At 38.4% G+C, this 20164-nt stretch overlaps 1 protein-coding gene across 1 annotated transcript in view; it reads right to left on the reverse strand.

The window, feature by feature from the left end:
• The window catches only part of MCCC1 (methylcrotonyl-CoA carboxylase subunit 1), a 30396-nt gene that overhangs the window by 1365 nt on the left and 8867 nt on the right, over positions 1-20164 (reverse strand). Inside the window, exons 5-18 of the mRNA XM_089675578.1 lie at positions 19806-19927; positions 19575-19722; positions 17907-18028; positions 16956-17067; positions 16525-16606; positions 16276-16403; positions 14260-14443; positions 11586-11695; positions 9470-9686; positions 7137-7223; positions 5486-5535; positions 4717-4854; positions 3234-3341; positions 117-188 (exon numbers count right to left, since the gene is read on the reverse strand). Of these exons, the coding sequence (XP_089531704.1) occupies positions 117-188; positions 3234-3341; positions 4717-4854; positions 5486-5535; positions 7137-7223; positions 9470-9686; positions 11586-11695; positions 14260-14443; positions 16276-16403; positions 16525-16606; positions 16956-17067; positions 17907-18028; positions 19575-19722; positions 19806-19927 (1680 nt within the window). The remainder of the gene's footprint in view (positions 1-116; positions 189-3233; positions 3342-4716; positions 4855-5485; positions 5536-7136; positions 7224-9469; positions 9687-11585; positions 11696-14259; positions 14444-16275; positions 16404-16524; positions 16607-16955; positions 17068-17906; positions 18029-19574; positions 19723-19805; positions 19928-20164) is intronic.

Genomic DNA, 20164 nt, shown 5'->3' on the forward strand with positions numbered 1-20164 from the left:
ATACGTATATGAATGAAGTTATTGTTACCGATCCAGATGACATCAGACGCACACAGCAACCCTTATCAATAGGTATTTATATGCAAAATCATTCGATTCTATGCATGACAACTTACCTCCATTTTCATAGCAATCATGACCATCAGTGGATCTCCAGCTTCTACTTTATCTCCAACTTTTACAAACACCTACAAACAAACCATGCATAATCAATACATAGTAAAACAGCCAGTTGTGTTAATTACAAATTTGTGCAATAACTGCTAAAATACCCAATCGTTAATTAGTAAATAAGAAACCATCACAAATTATGAAAACTAAAAACTACACTTGAGCAATAAGAAAGGTTTCCATCTAAACGGACTCAGCCGGTATAGCATTCCATTTATAGGTCTCCAATTTTAACCTTGACACTCATCATCTGAGGCTGACAGTCTAGTAAGCTAAATGGGCATTTCCTCTTCAGCATAAGGCAGCATGACCTCTTCAAGTATTCTGATGTATTCAAACTCATCCATGATCCCTGGTATGCGATAAATAGGCCCAACACCGTAGTATGAGAAACATCCCCATATCATGATGCTTGCGCAACCATGCTTCACTGTCTTCACAGTGTACTGTGGCTTGAATTCAGTGTTTGGGGGTCGTCTGACAAACTGTCTCCGGCCACTAGACCCAAAAAGAACAATCTTACTTTCATCAGTCCACAAAATGTTGCGCCATTTCTCTTTAGGCCAGTCAATGTGCTCTTTGGCAAATTGTAACCTCTTCAGCACGTCTTTTTTTCAGCAGTGGGACTTTGTGGGGGCTTCTTGCAGATAGTTTGGCTTCACATAGGGGTCTTCTAATTGTAACAGTACTCACAGGTAACTTTAGACCTTCTTTGATCTTCCTGGAGCTGATTGTTGGCTGAGTCCTTGCCATTTTGGCTATTCTTCGCTCCATTTGAATGGTATTTTTTCTTTCTTCCATGTCTTTCAGGTTTTGGTTGGCATTTTAAAGCATTTGCGATCATTTTAGCTGAGCAGCCTATCATTTTCTGCACTTCTTTATAGGTTTACCCCTCTCCAATCAACTTTTTAATCAAGGTACACTGTTCTTCTGAACAATGTCTGGAACGACCCATTTTCTCAGAATTTCAGAGAGAAATGCACTGTAACCAGCATGTACAACATTTGCTGCCTTCCTTCCTTAAATAAGGGCAATAATTGCCACCTGTTTTTCAAAGAATGAATGACCTCACTAATAGAACTCCACACTGCTATTATTTTGAACATGCCCCTTTCAATTAGTGATTCAATTACACAGAATCAGCAGCATGCATGTCATGACTGTTGGATTTCTATTACTCTACTACACCTGCTAGTTAATTATTTGCCATGTAGAAATATCATTTCTACCAAAAACAGTGATTGATCAGGTTAGTGATGTCTGACTGCTATTATTTTGAACACAACTGTATATACTGCTATGATTTTCATGTCTACAAAGCTGAGTTTGTTCTAGAAGCTTTCCTTTCTCATAAGCAGATTATTTTTTTTATCCAAACCAGCTTCAGTGCACTGACATGATCAGGAAGCTGCAGCTCCCATGCATCAGAGAGCACTTGACAACAGGGTTGAATTTTTGGGGTCGCAACATCACCCACCAACTTCCATTGCCGAACCCCGCCAGTTTGTCAGAGCTCCCTCCCACCCCCTTCAGAAGCCGTTCACCGACACAAGGGAGCCACAGCTTCTTGATCACATGAATACCCCAAAGCTAAATTAACCATTAGCCGCCCGGCCAATGGCCGTTTGGCAGCTTCAGAAGTGTCTCTCCGTTCCGGGTACACGCCATTTGGCGTGCTCCCGCACATGCGCCGTTTGCGCTAGTGCAGAGCGGCGCAGCAGTGCGATCTGTCATCGGCCGTGCACCTTGGACACGGCCGATGACAGATCCGAGTACCGGCTCCCGTTGCTGGTACCATGTGACCTGCTGTGACCAATCACAGCAGGTCACATGACAGTTGTATACAATGGATGGCTTCATTCATGATGCCATCCATTGTATACTAGTGCCTAGCTGTGAATGGCCACAGCTAATCACATGTCATGTGATTAGCTGTGACCAAATCACAGCTAAGCACAAAAAAAAAAAAGAAAAGCTGAATGAATCGATTTCATTCAGGTAAATGCTTGCTTATAGCAAAGTAATTCTTTGCTATAAGCAAATTGTGTAAAAAAAAAAAAAAAAAAATACTGATCACTTCCCCAAAGTAGTACAATGTTACTCTGGTAACATTGTACTATTTTGGTCATAGTAAAATATGAAAAAATCTTAAAAAAAATTAAAAAAAAAAAAAAAAAAAAAAAAAAAAAAATATATATTTTTTTTTATCCTGTCACCAGTCAGTGTCCCTGTTCACCGCCATGCCAGTTATATGATGACGCTGTACTGCACTGGTGACAGTATGTAAAAAAAAAAAAAAAAAAATAGTGAAAATAATTTTTTTCATTTTCCGAAAAATTATGACAAAAAAATACAACTTCAAAAAACTCGCCATGCCTCTTATGAAGCACATCGGACTGTCTACTCTGCAAAAAGGGGTCATTTGGGGATATCTGTACTATTCTGACATTCTTGGACCTCAAGAAATTAGATTGGCCGTCAGTACTTCAGGATTGATCAATTTTCAGATCTATACCATAGTTTGTGAACTCTATTACTTTCCTAAAAACTAAAAAATACATCCTAATTTGGGTTATTTGCACCAAAGACATGTAGCAGAATACATCTCGGCCTAAATTTATGAAGAACATTTATTTGTAAACTTTTATGACAGAAACAAAGAAAAATTAGTTTTTTTTTCAAAATTTTTGGTCTTTTTTTGTTAATTTAGCAAAAAATAAAAACCCCAGTGGTGATTAAATACCACCAAAAGAAAGCTCTAGTTGTGTGAAGAAAATGATAAAATTTTAGTTTGGGTACAGTGTTGTATGACCGCGCAATTGTCATTCAAAGTGTGAGAGCGCTGAAACCTGAAAAATGGCCTAGGCAGGAAGGTGTAAAATTGCACGGTATTGAAACGGTTAAAAAAAAAAAAAAAAAAAAAAAAAAAAAAAAAGGTATTTACACTGATCTCAAACTATATGCAGCACAGGTACGGAGGAGGACGATGCAAAATTTTTGGCAGACTTTACTTCCACTTTAAAAACTATTAGAAAAGAAAAAAAAGGGTTAAAATGTATTACCTTTTCTATTGTTCCAGTCATGGGTGCTACAGCCCCTCCTTGACTTCCTGAGGTGCTTACTTCAGAGAGAAATTTGGGAACAGGAATATCTAACTGGACACTGTCCTCCTGCAGTAAGAACACATGGATTGTTTCAGATACAGCAAACAGTAGACGAGCGAGATATATACCAGTCCCCTACTTTCAAAAATGTCTGTATACAAAATAGAAATGTACCTATTTTGTATATAGCGAAATAACGTACTGTTGAGTAACCTTTGTCCAACTGGACAAAGTTTACTCAATATTCTATTTATCGTTCATGGTTTTCTTTGCTCACGTAAAGTCTAAGTTTAAATCAAACTTAAAAAAAGAAAAAAAAAAACCCAGCACAAGCACTTACTATGAATGTGATACTTGGATATCATTGATGCTGCTAAGGTTATTAGAGCCAAGGGATTTGTCATATGCACTCATCAAGATCATAGATTGATCTTCATTCACAGAAGCTATAGTACAGCTTGTATGAATAGAGAAGATTGTCGGAACGGTTGGGCAAAATTGACAGTCTTAATATAGTCTCTCTCTCTCAACTTCTAACTAAAGATGGCCATACATCAGGGCTTGACAAATACCAGCTCGCCATGGTGGCTAGAAATTGCATCCTGGTGCCTGGGTTCACACACGGCCATTGAGTTTCAATGCAAAAACGCCTGTCAATAGCAATCCTATGTGAACACATTTCCGCATGCTACGCTATCACTCGCAAGTCTGGAACGCACCTCTACAAACTCACACAGGACCCTTTTCGTAATGGCACTGAAAACACAATGCGTGGATTGCATCTGTGTGAACCACTTCAATAGGAACACATATCTAGCCTGTCATGCGAATCTGTGAGTTTGAAAACTCATTCAGAATCGCATGTGCAAACCAGGGTGATCATGAATGGCACTTAAAATGTGGTGCGGTTTTGCCAGGATTGTCGCACGGCAAATTACATAGTGTGAAGCTTGTCACCCAAAAGTTGCCCCGGGCGCTGACAACCCATGCTACATTAAAAAAAAACAAAAAAAACTGGCTCCTATATTTTTTTTTTTTTTTTTTTAGCTGGCTCACAGATTCAAAAGTACATTTGTCAAGCCCTGCCTTATTTTATGCAATTTTCGGAATCAATTTCCTTTAGATTTACCTTAAACTATGTAGTGCAAGGAAGGGCCTGTGTAATTGCAAACAAATTTGAAAGTGTTCAGATTTACCAAAACCATATAATATAAGGTCAAACCTAAAAGTAAAATTGTACAATTTTATAATGTATGGCCAGCATAAGGTTGGGACATTAAAATGTAAACTATACTTTCAGTTCTGTGTGCACAATAGCATTTCTACAGCTTCTGCACATGGACCTTGTCACTGGGCTAGAGGTAGTTTGAGGTACCAACAATGTGATATCTATAGATTTAAAAAAGCAAAAACCTAAAATTGTGATATAATGCTGTGTTACCATTGAGAAGAGGTGGATAGTGTTATCAAGGATAATGAGCTTGGATTTACAAATTGTGCCATCCACAGAGCATTTTAGGAATGTCATGCCACCTTCATTCAGAAGTTCTCCCGAAATCTGCAGAACCTTATCCTGAACCTGAAACATAAATAAAAGCATAAAAAAAAAAAAAAAAAAAAAAACAAACACACACCACACAGGTGCTCAGACAACCCAGCTCATGTTATCCCCATATCTATCCATTACACAGTCTATCACATTTGTCACCTGAATTTGCCACAACTGTCAGCAATCAACAATGGTCATGTAATGTTGACTGCCACATTAAAAGAATACATAGAGTGCCAACTATTCATTCTGAACAGATTAATACAAACGGCTTCTATAGGGAAAGAGGAATCTAATGAAGGCTATTAACTTGTACCGGTTTATAATGGTCTGATGAGGAGCAGTTAATACCAATTCCTGAAATCAATGGTTATCCATCTACAACATACAATAATCTTACCATCAATTCTGATTAAACGGTTTTGACACTCAGCAAATCATTTTGACTTGGTGGAAGCCATACTACAGTTGTTCTAATGATGCAAAGAAGCTTACTGAGATATAGGCAGATTAATCTATCGTCAACAACCATAGCAAGTGATTTAATGTATTGTATTTTCAATTTTTTGCCTGTGAGATTACAAAAATTTCAAAATCTCCAAGCCACACTGACTACAGTTTACCATGCAGGTCATGTAGTTCAGTCCATGTTCCTAGTTACCTGCATGTCAAATGAGCCGTCATGGTTGTAATTGATTTTCAAGTCCACTTCTGTTAAAAAAAAATAAAATAATATATGGGTTTCTAAAATGTTTGACAACATGCAAGCAATGTACTTAATAGTAAAAGTTTACCTGAACAAAGGATGACACAATTAGTAAAAGTAAGATCTGCTTTAAAGTTTGGTACACACATGCCGAAAATCATCTGAAAATGGTCGGTTCGCCAGGAACCAGTACTTTTGCGCTGTGCATACAGCTCTGTGTCTGAGAGCAGCTGGTCGGGAGTTGGTAAGGGAGTACTCTGTTAGTTCACCTTTTCAGGTAAGTGTCTGTATTTTAAAAGTCAGCAGCTACAGTTTTTGTAGCTGTTGACTTTTTATTTTTTTTCCAGGTGGAACCCCAGTTTAGAAAACAAAATTGCTACTTTTAATCAGGGACATGGAATTTTCACTGATGGGAACCCAATAGTTCTTTCATGACCTGTTCATTCCTAATCACCGAGGCTTGTGATGAGTTTACTCCACAGCAACAGCAGAGAGTTAAGCACCGTACATACAATAAGAATATTGGACGAATGCTAGTCTCATAACAAAAGTGAAGCGGTTACTAAAGTTACGAAAATTCTTGTACGACAGAAAGAAAAATTCAGAAGTAAAGCATTTGTGCTGTATTTTTGGATGAAAACTGTGCGAATTAAAAAGGAAAAATTTCCGTGCTTGTCCCTTCAAATAATTTCGGACGAAAGCTGTGTATGAACGATCACAGTATCATATGATCACTTAGAAAGCGGTATGTTTCTTACGATTTTCTGACCATGTGTACTAGGCTTATGACATTGATCAATGTTAATGTTTGGAAACTAAGGGATACTCTTTATTAGCAAAGCTCACACTTCCCACTGAAAGGGTCAGACATTAGTAGAAGTCCAATGCTTCCACACAGAACACAGCGGTCTTTAGTTGTATGCTCCTAACAGGAAAAGGACTTTCTGCTGGAGATGTCTCTCGCTCTCCCCCCTCTCTCTACTTAAAAAGTGTTACTAAACCCACAACCGTAAAATCAGTCTGTACATACAATAAAGCATGCTTGTTATAATCACTGTGGAACCTAAGGGGCGAATCCTCTGCACTGTGTAAAAACGTTGTTTGGTCCTGACTTCTCTGATCCTCCCCTTCTTTGCCTGATAAGACATATTGTATGGAGTCACTCTGCACATGCTCAGTTTGGTGTGTATTGCTAGAGAGGGTTTTTTTTTTTTCTTGGTACGGTGCATGTGATCAACACAGGGCCAATCAACACTGTCCAGACAGAGGTCAGGGGTTCTGCATCCTCCAGTGCAAAGTGAAAACTCCTCATACAAGCTTTGACCAGTGCTTGGCTGCACACTGAAAAGTCACAAGACTGCTCTAACTGCTGATGAGAAAAAAGGTATTTAGCAGTGCATATTTACTAAAATAATTGCACTTCCATGTTCTGTGTACAGTGGGTGACCAGATAAAGTGAATCTAGGGTCCTGGGTTTAGTAACAATTTAAGGTTATATTTCGGAGGGAACCTTTCTAAATTATTTACATACCTCTGCTCTTTGTAGAGAAACTGAAAAACAAAGTAAAAATCATACAATATATCCAGAAACACAAAATTCACCTACGGTTGTCTCCATCCAGCAATGTGAGGTTCCTGGTATATAAAATATTTATTCTTCTGCCACTGCCAGAAGCAAATGGAGAGAATTTGTCTACAAAGCAAAACAAAAAGTCAGATTTCCGCATTTTGCACGGTTTCTTGCAGACAATGCAGATTACGTTTACTCTCATTCTATATGCCCTGAAGCCACCTGTTTTAAAAGTATTTTTTAGTCTCACCTGCAAAACAACATCACATCTTATACATATCTGGATTCTCACAAGCAGAAAATGGTTAAACAAAAAAAACAAAAACACACCACACATATAAAAGAAGATCACGGTTTCTCACTTAGCATTATACAGTATATATAACCATAGTGGCGTTTGGAGCTAAACATGCAGAAATATTTTGTCTCTGTACCACCAACTTCCTTGTTTGTGCTATGCAGAATCACCACATATAGGGTATCGATTTACTAAAACAAAATATAGACTGTTCACTCTGCAAGTGCAATTGCATTTTGCAATGGAATTTTCCCCAGAGCTTAGTGAATGAGAGGGAAGCTCTGAGGAGTTCCATCATCCAATCAAAAATGCTATTTTTTTCCCCGTATTTATGCATCCTTTGCAAAGTTAAATTTCACCACATTAACAAAGCTCTTGGGAATATTCCCTTGCAGAGTGAAACTTCCCTTGCAAAGTGGACCGTGTATTTGTCTTTAGTACACCAACCCCTTAGTGTGAAAGAGTGCTGTAGTACTGTAACAGAACCCTCAGACCAACACTAGCAGAATACATACTGCTTTAACCACCTCCCACCCGCCATATAGTCCAATGACTGGCGCAAGGTGGTTTGCTTGTTCTGGGAGGACATCATATGACGTCCTCCCATTCTCACTACGCATGCGTGGCTCAGGGAGCGCGCCGATCAGCAGTGCGCTCTGTCCCTCAGCGGATCACCGATCACGGAAAGAGCTGAAGATGTCGGCTCGGTCATGTGACCAGCTGTGTCCAATCACAGCTGATCACATGTAAACAGAGAAATGCCGGTTATCGGCATTTCCCTCCTCTCGAGCTGTCACGCTGACAGCTCGAGAGGACAGCCGGTAATCGGCTTTCCGCGGACGGGACATGTATACTGATCATCAGGGCACTGATGATCAGTGTAGCCCCAGCAGTGCCACCTGTCAGTGTCCATCAGTGCCTCGTGCCAGTGCCACATATCAGTGCACATCAATGCCACATCAGTGCCCATCTGAGCTGCCTTTCAGTGTCACCCATCAATGCTGCCAGTCAGTACCGCCTATCAGTGCCTCCTCATCAGTGCCCACCACTGCAGCCTCATTAGCGCATATCAGTGAAGGAGAAAAATCACTTATTTACAAAATTTTATAACAAAAGAAAAACTTTTTGTTTTCCAAAATTTTCATTGGTTTTTGGTTTAAGAAAATATAAAAAACCCAGAGGTGATTAAATGCCACCAAAATAAAGCTCTGTCACAAAAAAAAAAAATGATAATTTCATATGGGTACAGTGTTGTATGACCGCGCAATTGTCATTCAAATTACGACAGCGCTGAAAGCTGGAAGTTGGCCTGGGCAGGAAGGGGGTATAAGTGCCCTGTAGGCTAGCAGTTAAATAAAGATCCCATTAAATAAATTGGCATGTAGGAATTTCCATTAATTTACCAATAGCTAAATATTGCATTTTTGAGCAAACCAAGACAACCATTATGGGGAGGTTGTAGAGTCATTCTACTATACTCAAAAAAGGTAAAAAATGTAATGTGCAGTAACCAACAACCAATGAACATTCACCTTTCACGGACTAGAGAAAACAAATTTAATTGTATCTACTGATCGCTGGAACAATGGTTTACAGGCTCCTGCAGACAAATAAATGCACATTTTTTTTTACCTGAAAAAAAAAAAAAAAAAAAAAAAAAAAGGATTTATTTTTTCTAAAAAGGTGAACTTATTCTTTAAGCTTCAACTCCTTAGGATTAGTATCATGTCATATTTAATATGACCGAGTACTATATATGTAACACTAATGTAGCTATAATGGTCTTTTTTTGTCCCAAACTATGGCTTTTAAAACCCATCTACATTTGAGGAACAGTTGCATACTACTGTGTGCCACAGCATAAATATGCTACAATGACAACACCTTAGTAGGCTCCACAGGTGCTACACTATCTACACTACAGGAATGCACCTTTACATTATAATGGAGCCACACAATTTTAATATTATAAAAAAAAGGAGTCACTGCCTGTTTTTAACGTGCGAGATCTTACACACTTATTTTGATTAGTATGAGACACTGTATGTAGAATATAGACAAAGAAACAAACCTTCCCAATGCACATTAAACTCATTGGTTAATAGTTGCTCCTTCAGAATGAGACCCAGAGCAGCCTGGCACAACATCTGATTAGAGATTCCTTTCTTAGGAGGAAACAGCTCATTATAATGCTGGGGGATAAAACTGGTATGTACATCCCCTGCTTCAAATGCTGGATGTCCAGAGAGACTAAGGAGGAAATCAATATTGGTGCTCAGCCCTACAATCTGTAAAGACAGTCCAGAAGGCAAATCAATAAAAACATATTAAGAGTGTGAATGAAACAGAGAAGAACGTAATTTTGTTATAGATTTTCTATTAACCTGAGCATTTTATACCAGATAATCAAAAACAAAGCTAATAAAATGTAATCCCACAATGTACATTATAAGATTATTAGCATTCAAAAAGGAGTTCAGCGATCAAATAAATGTTAGTACTGCATTATTACAGGTTGAGAAAATCACAAAGGCTGTCATTGCTGACCTCTTCTGAAATGCTACCTATCTCGCTGTTATGTTGAGGACTTCCCTTCAATGCTTCTTGACTAACTGACCTGGAACATAAATTACTGTCTCATTTACAGCATGCATGATCCTGATCTTTGACTCAAAATGTACTGATGCCAGACACAGGTAGGCAACTAGTATCTTATATAGTTTATATTTCGCTATTACTTTAGCTGTATTTACTTTGAGCACGACTGCAAACCTGGCCAAACCTAGCTCAAATTCCGGCCAATTCCTGCTGAATCAACCCAAATTCAACCTGTGGGTGGCCCTTCAATAAAAGGGAGCTGGCTGGAAAATTATCAGCTGACTAGTGACTGCATCCAATCAGATACAGACACATTGTTCAAGAAATTCAAGAAGTCATGGGTGCCACAGCTGCCTAAATACAACAGCCGTGCATCCTAAATTTTCGGTTCTGGTACCAGAATTTTCATTTCTGGTGCACCACTACTGGAGGATATACCATCCCCTACAGACCTATGTTTTCACTGGCACATTTAAAAAAAGGGGACATCCTGAGGCTACAAAGATATAAGATTCGTGTGCATTTATATGGGGCCATGTTACTGCTTATAATGTAATAGATCAGGAATTGACAGCTGTGACAGGTTACTATGATTTTTGCTTTATTTTAGGAATATCGGTTTTGGGAATCCTGGAATATGTAGGTGTCTACACTTTAATTGGAATTTGAGGACCCCTCCTATCAGCCTTATTGAAGTCTGTGCATGTGTACCTTTTGGAAGCAATAAGTGGTGGGCCATGGTGTTTTGCTCTGGGGCCCAATTATAGTTCATGGATTTTTTTAGTGGTTTTATGCCACAATATATACACACATGCTAAGTTTTTGATCTAGGGGACACCTATTTTTTTAGAAGGGGAAATTAGACATTATACCTCTCATCTTGTTGTACTTTGTATTTCATCTAGTTGGGTCTTTTGTTACCCAAACTTCTAAATTTGTGACTTGCCTAATAGTCCATCTGGAATCTATATCTGGGGTGATTGTCTGGTCTTGTATGTGCCTGTATCCACCCCCAGGAATTTATTTTTTTTTTTTAATAAAGGTTTATGAAAATATGTTCACAGTATGAATATTTATGCATTTGTTATATTCTACAGTTTATGGTAACAAAAATACCAAACCAGAAGCAAGAAGAATTTGCAAAAAACGCATTGACTTTTGAGTATGGAGACGATGGACTATAATCCAGAGAACTGCTGTCAGAGAGATCCCTGCATCAACACAAGCGATGTTGATGCAGGGATATTTACGTAGCTGGTCAGACAGTTGCTGCTGTGTCAACATCCTGATCTTATGCTGACAACAGACAGACAATTATCAGCATGAAGTTAGGCAGTTCACAGGCTAAAGCTGCTAATACACTGATGGCAGAAAAAAAAAAAAAAAAAAATTCCTCCTTCCACACAAACAATGCAAATGGTGCAATTCCTCCCACTGCAAGATTGCATTCTGACAGCGGCACTGTCACTTTCAGAGCATACTGATCAACGACCGCAGCCATTGACTGATGGAAAATTTTCAAACATGCCCCTTTGCCAGAAGTTGATTAAGAAATGATGCTGTAGAAAATTGTGGAAGGTTTTACTCACATTGTACTGCCGTAAGCAATATCTTAGTTTTGTCAGTGCTGCTTGCCGATCCTTTGCCCAGACCACCAATTTGGCAATCATGGGGTCGTAGTGTACAGAAACCTCGTCACCTGTCAGTTTGGAAGAGAAACAAAGCAAAATTATTGAGCAAAAAAACCTGACTCATCTGCCAAACTGCCTGTTTTATATGGTGCTTCCCAACTTGAAAGCTTAATATATAATTTATTATTACATTACATCAGCTTAAAGTGGTATTATACCAAAAAGCAGCATTTCTTAGATGTAATTGCTGCATTATTTTTCTTTTTTTTAGGATTTCTTTCTTCTATTTTCACACTCCTCCACCCAGAGTGTGGCTCTCCAGGGACTCTCCCTCCTCATTGGCTAAGACAGCAGCAGAAGCCATTGGCTCCTGCTGCTGTCAATCACAGCCAGTGAGCCAATGAGGAGAGAGGAGCAGGGCAGATGCATGCATGTGCGCAAATGGACACAGAGTTGAGGCTCGGCAGCAAGCTGCTTGCTCTGGGGGCACGCGGCAAGAGGGAGGGAGGTCGGGGGACCTGAGAAGGTGCATTGGGACTGCTCTGTGCAAATCCACTGCACAGAGCAGATAAGTATGACATGTTTGTTATAAAGAAAAAAAACAAAAAAAAAAAAAAAAAAAACACGTTTTTCTTTGATTCTGTTATAAAAGTTTGCAAATAAATAATTGCTCTTCATAAATTTAGGCCAAGATGTATTCTGCTACATGTCTTTGGTGAAAATAACCCAAATTAGGATGTATTTTTTAGTTTGGAGGAAAGTTATAGAGTTCACAAACTATGGTATAGATCTGATTATTGATCAATCCTGAAGTACTGACAGCCAATCTAATTTCTTGAGGTCCAAGAATGTCAGAACAGTACAGATATCCCCCAAATGACCCCTTTTTGCAGAGCAGACAGTCTGACGTACTTCATAAGAGGCATGGCGAGTTTTTTGAAGTTGTATTTTTTTTGTCATAATTTTTTGGAAAATGAAAAAAAATAAATAAAAATTATTTTTCACTATTTTTTTTTTTTTACATATTGTCACTAGTGCAGTACAGCGTCATCATATAACTGGCATGGTGGTGATCAGGGACACTGACTGGTGACAGTATGAAAGAAATATATTTTTTTCTTTTATTATTTAAAATGTGCTTACATTTTTTCTCTTTTAAGAGTCTTTTTTCATATTTCACTATGTCCAAAGTAGTACAATGTTACCACAGTAACATTGTACTACTTTGGGGAAGTGATCAGTATTTTTTTTTTTTTTTTTTTTTTTTTTTTTTTTACACAAAATTTGCTTGTAGCAAAGAATTACTTTGCTATAAGCAAGCATTTACCTGAATGACATCGATTCATTCAGGGTTTTTTTTTGTGCATGTGATTAGCTGTGAACATTCACAGAGACACTAGTATACAATGGATGGCATCCATTGTATACAACTGTCATGTGACCTGCTGTGATTGGTCACAGCAGGTCACATGGTACCGGCAACGGGGCCAATACTCAGATCTGTCATCGGCCGTGTCCGAGGTACATGGCTGGTGACAGATCGCGCCGCTGCGCGGCTCTGCAAGCGCGCGAACTGCGCATGTGCAGGAGTACGCCAAATGGCAACCTCCCGGAAAGCTAGTACATTTTTCCGGACGCCATACGGCTATTGGCCAGGCGTCAAATGGTTAAATATCATTTTAACCCCCTTTCCACTGAGCGCACGCAAATATGCAGCCCCACTGGACTGGGTTTTTTTCAGTGAGGCTGCATATTTGTCTTTGAGCTAGGTGCGCAAAGCACAGCATTCTCCCAGCACGGAGACCAGAGAGAGAGAGCGAGAGAGCGAGAGAGAGAGAAAAAAAAAAAAAAAAAAATGTAATATTAATAGTAATAAATAAAAACCCCTGATTAAGGTTTGATCTAGGTCAGTGCCAGGGCTAGTCTCTTGGTCATGGTTAGTTTTTTTTGGGACAGGATTTTTTTTTTTTTTTTTTAATTAGTATCAGTTTGTGTCAGTGTGTTTTTGGGGGCAAAAACCCCAAAAGATGTGCACTATTGTTTCTGGGCTGTACTACAGGTACAAACAACAACATACACATGTGGTATTGTTGCAATTGTCAGGAGAACTATTTGTAGCACGTTTCCTTTTGATAAAAATAATCAAAAATCAAGGGATATTCATTACCATTTACCACCAAATCAAAGCCCAATTTGTCCTGAAAAAAACAAAAAAAAAAAACAAAACAAAAAAAAAACAAAAAAAACTGTATAATCCACCTGGCTGCACAAAGTTGTGGTAATATGCACGGTTTTACGAACATGTCAAAGTTGCAAAATTCTGCTTAGGCATTAACATTTGTTTTACCCTTAGGCGTGGTTATGGTTCTTAATATATATATATATTCTTAAGAAAAATAGCTTCACAAAAAGGGGCACATTAGTCCAACATGAAGGAAGTTGTACAGCAGTTTTAGAAAACCCATTAGGAACCTGGAAACTCTAGTCACAGTGGATTTTGTATAACCTAAAATAAACAGTGCAATTTTTGACTAGAATTATCGGTAATCTTTACTGGGTAGGATTAATTAACTGACTTTGTTTGGAGGGATATGTTTATAATATTTTACAAAAAATTAAAAAGTGCGATCACCTTGCCTGACTCCAGTTTCAATGCGAGTGTAAAGATCGGCAGGTGGAGTAGAAAGATGTAGAAGTGGGCCGGCTCCAGGCATGAAGTTATTGTTAGGATCTTCTGCATATATCCTAGCTTCAAATGCATGGCCATTCAAAGTAATCTCTTCCTGTGTTGCAGGGATCCTTTCCCCAGCAGCCACCTGCAAAATACCAATGCTTTCCTTTATAGCCAGAACAGCATAGATCAATGGTTTGAGAATGGTCAATGTGTTGCAAATACAATACTTTAAGGCAAGCAAAATACAGATGAAACTTGCCAAGCCAAATCTGACATTTCCCACATACAGTACATGTAAAGATAAGTTTTTGCAAGAAAATTATATACGATATATATATAATTTTCTGAAAGCAAGTCCCTGGAAAATAAAATGGTGGGTGCTGTAATGTTATAATGGGACGAAGAAGCCCAGTAAAGGCAGCGGGGAAGGGGAAAATTGGGCAGCCATATAGCCGCTTGGATAATTTTTGGTTAAAGAAAGAAAATCACCGTCTGTAAAGAATGATATCTGGATCATGGTTGCAGCTACAGCCATGACCCAGATATCACCATCACTTCATGAGGATATATATGCGCAGGTTTGGTGGGCAGTGGTTAAAACCATACAGAAGATTGTTGTCTTTGGAGCACCAGCACATATAAAAAGTCACCAAATCTGGATGAGGTGTATTACAAGGAAAGTGACAAGATACAATTAGGAATACCAGAGAAAGCAATGAGCTCACACTCAATATTATAATAGGTTACATTTTGTAGCTTCAACCCACATTTTTTATATGGAATTTGGTAACGTGCATTTAAAATTTTAAGTGGAATATGGCTTTAACCATCTACAAGCAATAAAAACCCATTTACATAAACAACTCCCAAACGACCATTAAAAAAGGGTAGGCACAGACAACATTAGTGTGGATCTTTTTGTTTGAATTAGTCAATTTATATATTAGTCTCAATACCATCACAATATGCTCAAACAAAACTACAATACAAAGATGAATACAAAAATGTGAAAATCCATATAGTCTACAAAAAAAACAAAAATAAAATTATTCAATTGTTTCCAAAAAGTAAAGTCATTCCCACTCTGATTCCAATAAGGAAAATTCTCAGATCTTTGTTGCAGAGCCCTCCAAATGGCTCCAAAAAGGAAAATGTGAACCTCAGAAGTTTTTTTTTTTTTTTTTTTTTTTTTTTTTTTTTGAGGTTCACGTTTTCCTTTTGGAGCCATTTGGAGGGCTCTGCAACAAAGATCTGAGAATTTTCCTTATTGGAATCAGAGTGGGAATGACTTTACTTTTTGGACACGAGTGAAAAATTTTATTTTTGTTTTTTAGAGACTATATGGATTTTGACATTTTGTATTCATCTTTGTATTGTAGTATTGTTTGAGCATATTGGGGTGGTATTGAGACTATTACACTTTCAAGGGTGAAAGATAGACCTTTATGCTATAGGGTGCAGTTTTTTAGTTTTTGTAATTGGATACCGTAGTTTATCCATTTAATTTATATAAACAGCTCTCACAGCTTCAGAAAATGACACTAAATTAACACATTGTTGTTCGATATCTAAATAATTCTACCATTAGATATTATAGAAAAAAATTACTATTTTTTTTTTTTATTTCCTAAGTGCTCTTTAAAAGAAATGTGGTTTGTATTTGTATAAAATGTAATTTATAAATGTAGTTTAGGATCACATCAACCTTTTTATCCTGAAGGAAACCCTCCACCTTTAACAGGAGAACAAAAGTGGAGCCTCAATTTTTTTCCCAATCTGAGTTACTTCACATGTACTTCCAAACAGAATTTGACTTGTTTGGAGAGAAAAACAGCTCTTACATGAAAAAAAATCTCATTCAATATCACCTTATTTACACTGCAGCTTTAGGAACTAATGCCTTCATTTTTTTTTCTGTAACCACTATATACGGAATAATTTTACAGACAATCTGTTGGAGGTCCTTATACTTACTCGCAGCTGCCACTCCACCAGGTCAGTTCCAGTGATCATCTCTGTGACTGGATGCTCTACCTGCAGTCGGGTGTTCATCTCCATGAAATAGAAATTCTGTTGTGAATCCATAATAAATTCTACTGTGCCTAAAAGAAACAATGATTTGTCAAAAAAGGGACACATTTCTTGCAGCTAGACAACTCCATATCTGATATGCCTGCTCACACATCAGGCTATATACTCCTCTTTTATAATATGGAGACATACCTGCACCCACATAGTTGACTGCTTTTGCAGCTCTGACAGCAGCTTCTCCGAGTTTCTGTCTGACCTCAGGACTGATTCCAGGCTGTTAACATATTAAAATATATTCACAAAAACCCTTGCATTGCTGTGCTGTCCAAACACATTTACATTAGAATAAGGGGGTTAGGTCAGCTGTTGTGTTGAAAAACAGCAAAGTTATCACATGCTTATCCCAATTAGTAAATTAAACCTTTTTTTTTTAATCATTCAAGCTAAAGGAAGCAAAAAAAAAAAAAAAGAAGAAGGGGTACACTAACCAATTATACAGGTGGAACAGTCAGTATTACGAAAGGAAAAAAAACAGTATATCTCTTTAGATCATTGGCAACACACAGCTTTAAAAACTTTTTTGTAAATAATGAATGCCTCTAGTGAAATAGAATTAGTCTTACCCCAGGCGCTTCCTCTATGATTTTCTGATGTCTTCTCTGAACACTGCAATCTCTTTCAAATAAATAGACAGCATTTCCATGCTGGTCCCCAAACACCTGGACTTCTACATGTCTTAGAAGAAGAAGGGAAAAAAAAACAAAAAACAAAACAAAAAACACACACCACAAATTAGGGCTTATGATCCCAACCAAATTAAAACTCAGCCCTCTTAACTACTTTGCCCCCCACCCTATTCCCCCACCATCCATGAAATTAAACCTCAAAAATTAATCACATCTTTTCTTGGTTTTGTGGGATCAAGGTCCTAAAAAGGATATTTTGCCCAAGTGTATTTCTAACAATTTCAATATACCTCCCCTATACCTTACAACATACAGTAACCAGCAAAGTTGTAATGTGCTTGGACTGGCTTTGCATATTTTGAGATTAAAGCGGTACTGAACTTGAGGGGGGCGGCCACTTGACTGGTCGAGCCGAGATGACATCACTCCCACGCATGCTCATGGGAGTCTCAGCCACGGCACACAACTCTTACGGAATAGCACAGGTATGTGCCATAGACATCACTGGCTGCTACTCTATAGAATGTCTCCTAAACGGTGCACGTTTAGGAGATATTCATTTTACATACAGGTAAGCTTTCTTATAATCATACCTGTAGGTAAAAATTAAAAAAAAAAAAAAAAAAAAAGGGACAAACAAAACTGCATTTTGCAAGCACATGATTAGATGATAGAGTCAGCAGAGTCAATGATTTCTGAGGATAATTCCCTCGCACTGTGCAACTTTTGTCTTTTGTCAGTCTATTTGTCTTTAGTAGATCAACCCCTTTATGTGCAATATAGTGGTAGGAAAAACCTCTGGGGAAGTACTAAAGACACAGTGGTACAAGTTGACAAAATTATATGTGGATCAATATTATACAAAATTTTAAAAGATTCTATTTTTACCTTGGGTTGTCCACAAATTTTTCAATCAACATGACATCATCATTAAATGACTTTCTTGCTTCTCTACGAGCAGACTCCAGTTGCTCCACAAACTCTTCCTCAGACCTTGCAATTCTCATACCCTGTAAAGGCAATGATAAATCATACATGATTATTGCATATGACATTTCTAATAAAACTATTAGCTATGGCTACAAAAATGTAAATTAAAATGTATACATTCAGAGAAACTCTCCATTTAGTTGTCTTCAAACAATATCCACATTACTGACCTGGCTAAGGAGAAGTTACTACAGAGTGCTAGCTTTATTAGCCTGAAAACCTCTGTAAACCTGGCTGTGCTTGCCTGACACAAGGGGGGGGGGGGGGGTAAGGGGGTTCAAGCTCCACCCACTCACGGGCCCACCATCCAATATAAGCACCTAAGAAGCGCACCCACATTAAATAGTGATGGGCTTAGCATATTTAATAAATACATTAATCTGAACCACTACACTAACGATAACAGTCTTTGTCATTTTTGAAAAAAAATGTCTCAAACAAAATAAATGTTACAAAGGATGATTGCAAAGTTACACTATATGGTAAAAAGTTTGTGGACACCTGACCTTCATACCTACACTATATGCCCAAATGTATGTAGATACCCCTCACAATTACAGAGTTCAGATGTTTCCAGTAAAGGGTACTATTAATGCTACAGCAAACAAAGACAGTTTAGATAAAAGTGCACTTCTGATCTATATAGACAAGGCTTGAAAGGTTTGGTGTAGGAGGAACCTGACTGGCTTGAACAGAACCCCAACTTCTACTCTATTAAATACCCTTCAGTTGAAGCGTAACCCGATTGCGAGCCAAGTCTTCTAATGCAACTTCACTCTCTGACCTTACAATCGCTCTTTTGGCTGAACGGACACACATTCCTAGACACACTGAACTCTTCTGGAAGGCTTTCAATGAGATCCTGGAGCCTGTTATAGCCACAACAGGGGCCAAATCCAGATTAATGCTCGTGGGTTTGGATGGTATGTCTAACAAACTCATAAAAGGCGTTATAGTCAGGCATCCACAAACATTTGGTCATATGTTGTAGATATGGCTGCTGTTGCTGTATTAGTTTACCGTATCCATAAGGACGCACTCCCCCCCCCCCCCCCCCCAGAAAATGGGGGAAAATGTCTTAGGGAGCGAATATGGAGCAGCCGGCCCGGTATTCCCACTGCCGCCATATTAGAATACCGGGCCACCGCTCGGCTCTACTTTGCATAAGAACCTGTTCCTCGGTCCAGCGGTGTCCTGCTTTCACAGGCCGTCTTCTCTCCCCAGCATCTGCAGGTGTGGGCACCCGGCTGTGACAGCTTGCGGCTTCACAGCTGGATGCCCATTGCACATGAAGGAGAAGTGCTGAGCTTTGTGAATGGCCACCTGTAGTCTTCTGGGACCGGTCACATGTCCCACAAGGCTACGGAGAGGATAACTGTCAAATTTGGGTACCCACCCTGTTCCCCAAAGGTCTGCAATCTCTGGTCATCTCCTGTACTATGTCCGCAGTCTATTGGTTCAGAATATTTTTTTTACTTGTTTTCCTTCTCTAACATTTAGGTGCATCTTATGGTCAGGTGCGTCTTATGGAGCGAAAAATATGGTACCTCATTAAAATCAGCATACCTTACCACCTCCACCACGGACAGCTTTGATCATCACCGGGTAGCCAATCCTCTTGGCTTGTTCTTTGAGATGCTGATCAGACTGCTCTTCCCCATGGTAACCCTCTATGATTGGGACTCCCGCGGCAGACATAATTGACTTTGATGTGCTAAGAAGACAGGACAGATGTGTAACTGATCTCTATTACGAAAGAGAAGTGCTAACAAGACTAAGCACAAAAATTTTTGTTACCTCTTAATCCCCATATCTCGAATAGCAGACGAGGGAGGTCCAATAAAAATGATATTTTTTTTCTTACACAGTTCTGCAAATTCAGTGTTCTCAGAGAGGAAACCATAACCTGGGTGAATAGCCTGATATCAACAATAAGAATAATTAAATACAAAGAAGAATTCCAATGTAAAATACACAGATCTTGCATCTCATAAAATTTATTAAAGGACATACTAACAGAAGATTTAACATGATACTTTCCACTGTAATCAATTACTGCCAATCTTGTTTGAATCAGTATTTTAAAAGTGATTTAATGTACTCACAGACATTTCATCTAAAATTTACTTACAAATTTATAGAGCCATTTTAGCAAT

This window comes from Staurois parvus, unplaced genomic scaffold (genome assembly GCF_062004578.1).
Source record: "Staurois parvus isolate SC_StPar_1 unplaced genomic scaffold, SC_StPar_1.0 ptg000155l, whole genome shotgun sequence".
Taxonomy (NCBI): Eukaryota; Metazoa; Chordata; class Amphibia; order Anura; family Ranidae; genus Staurois; species Staurois parvus.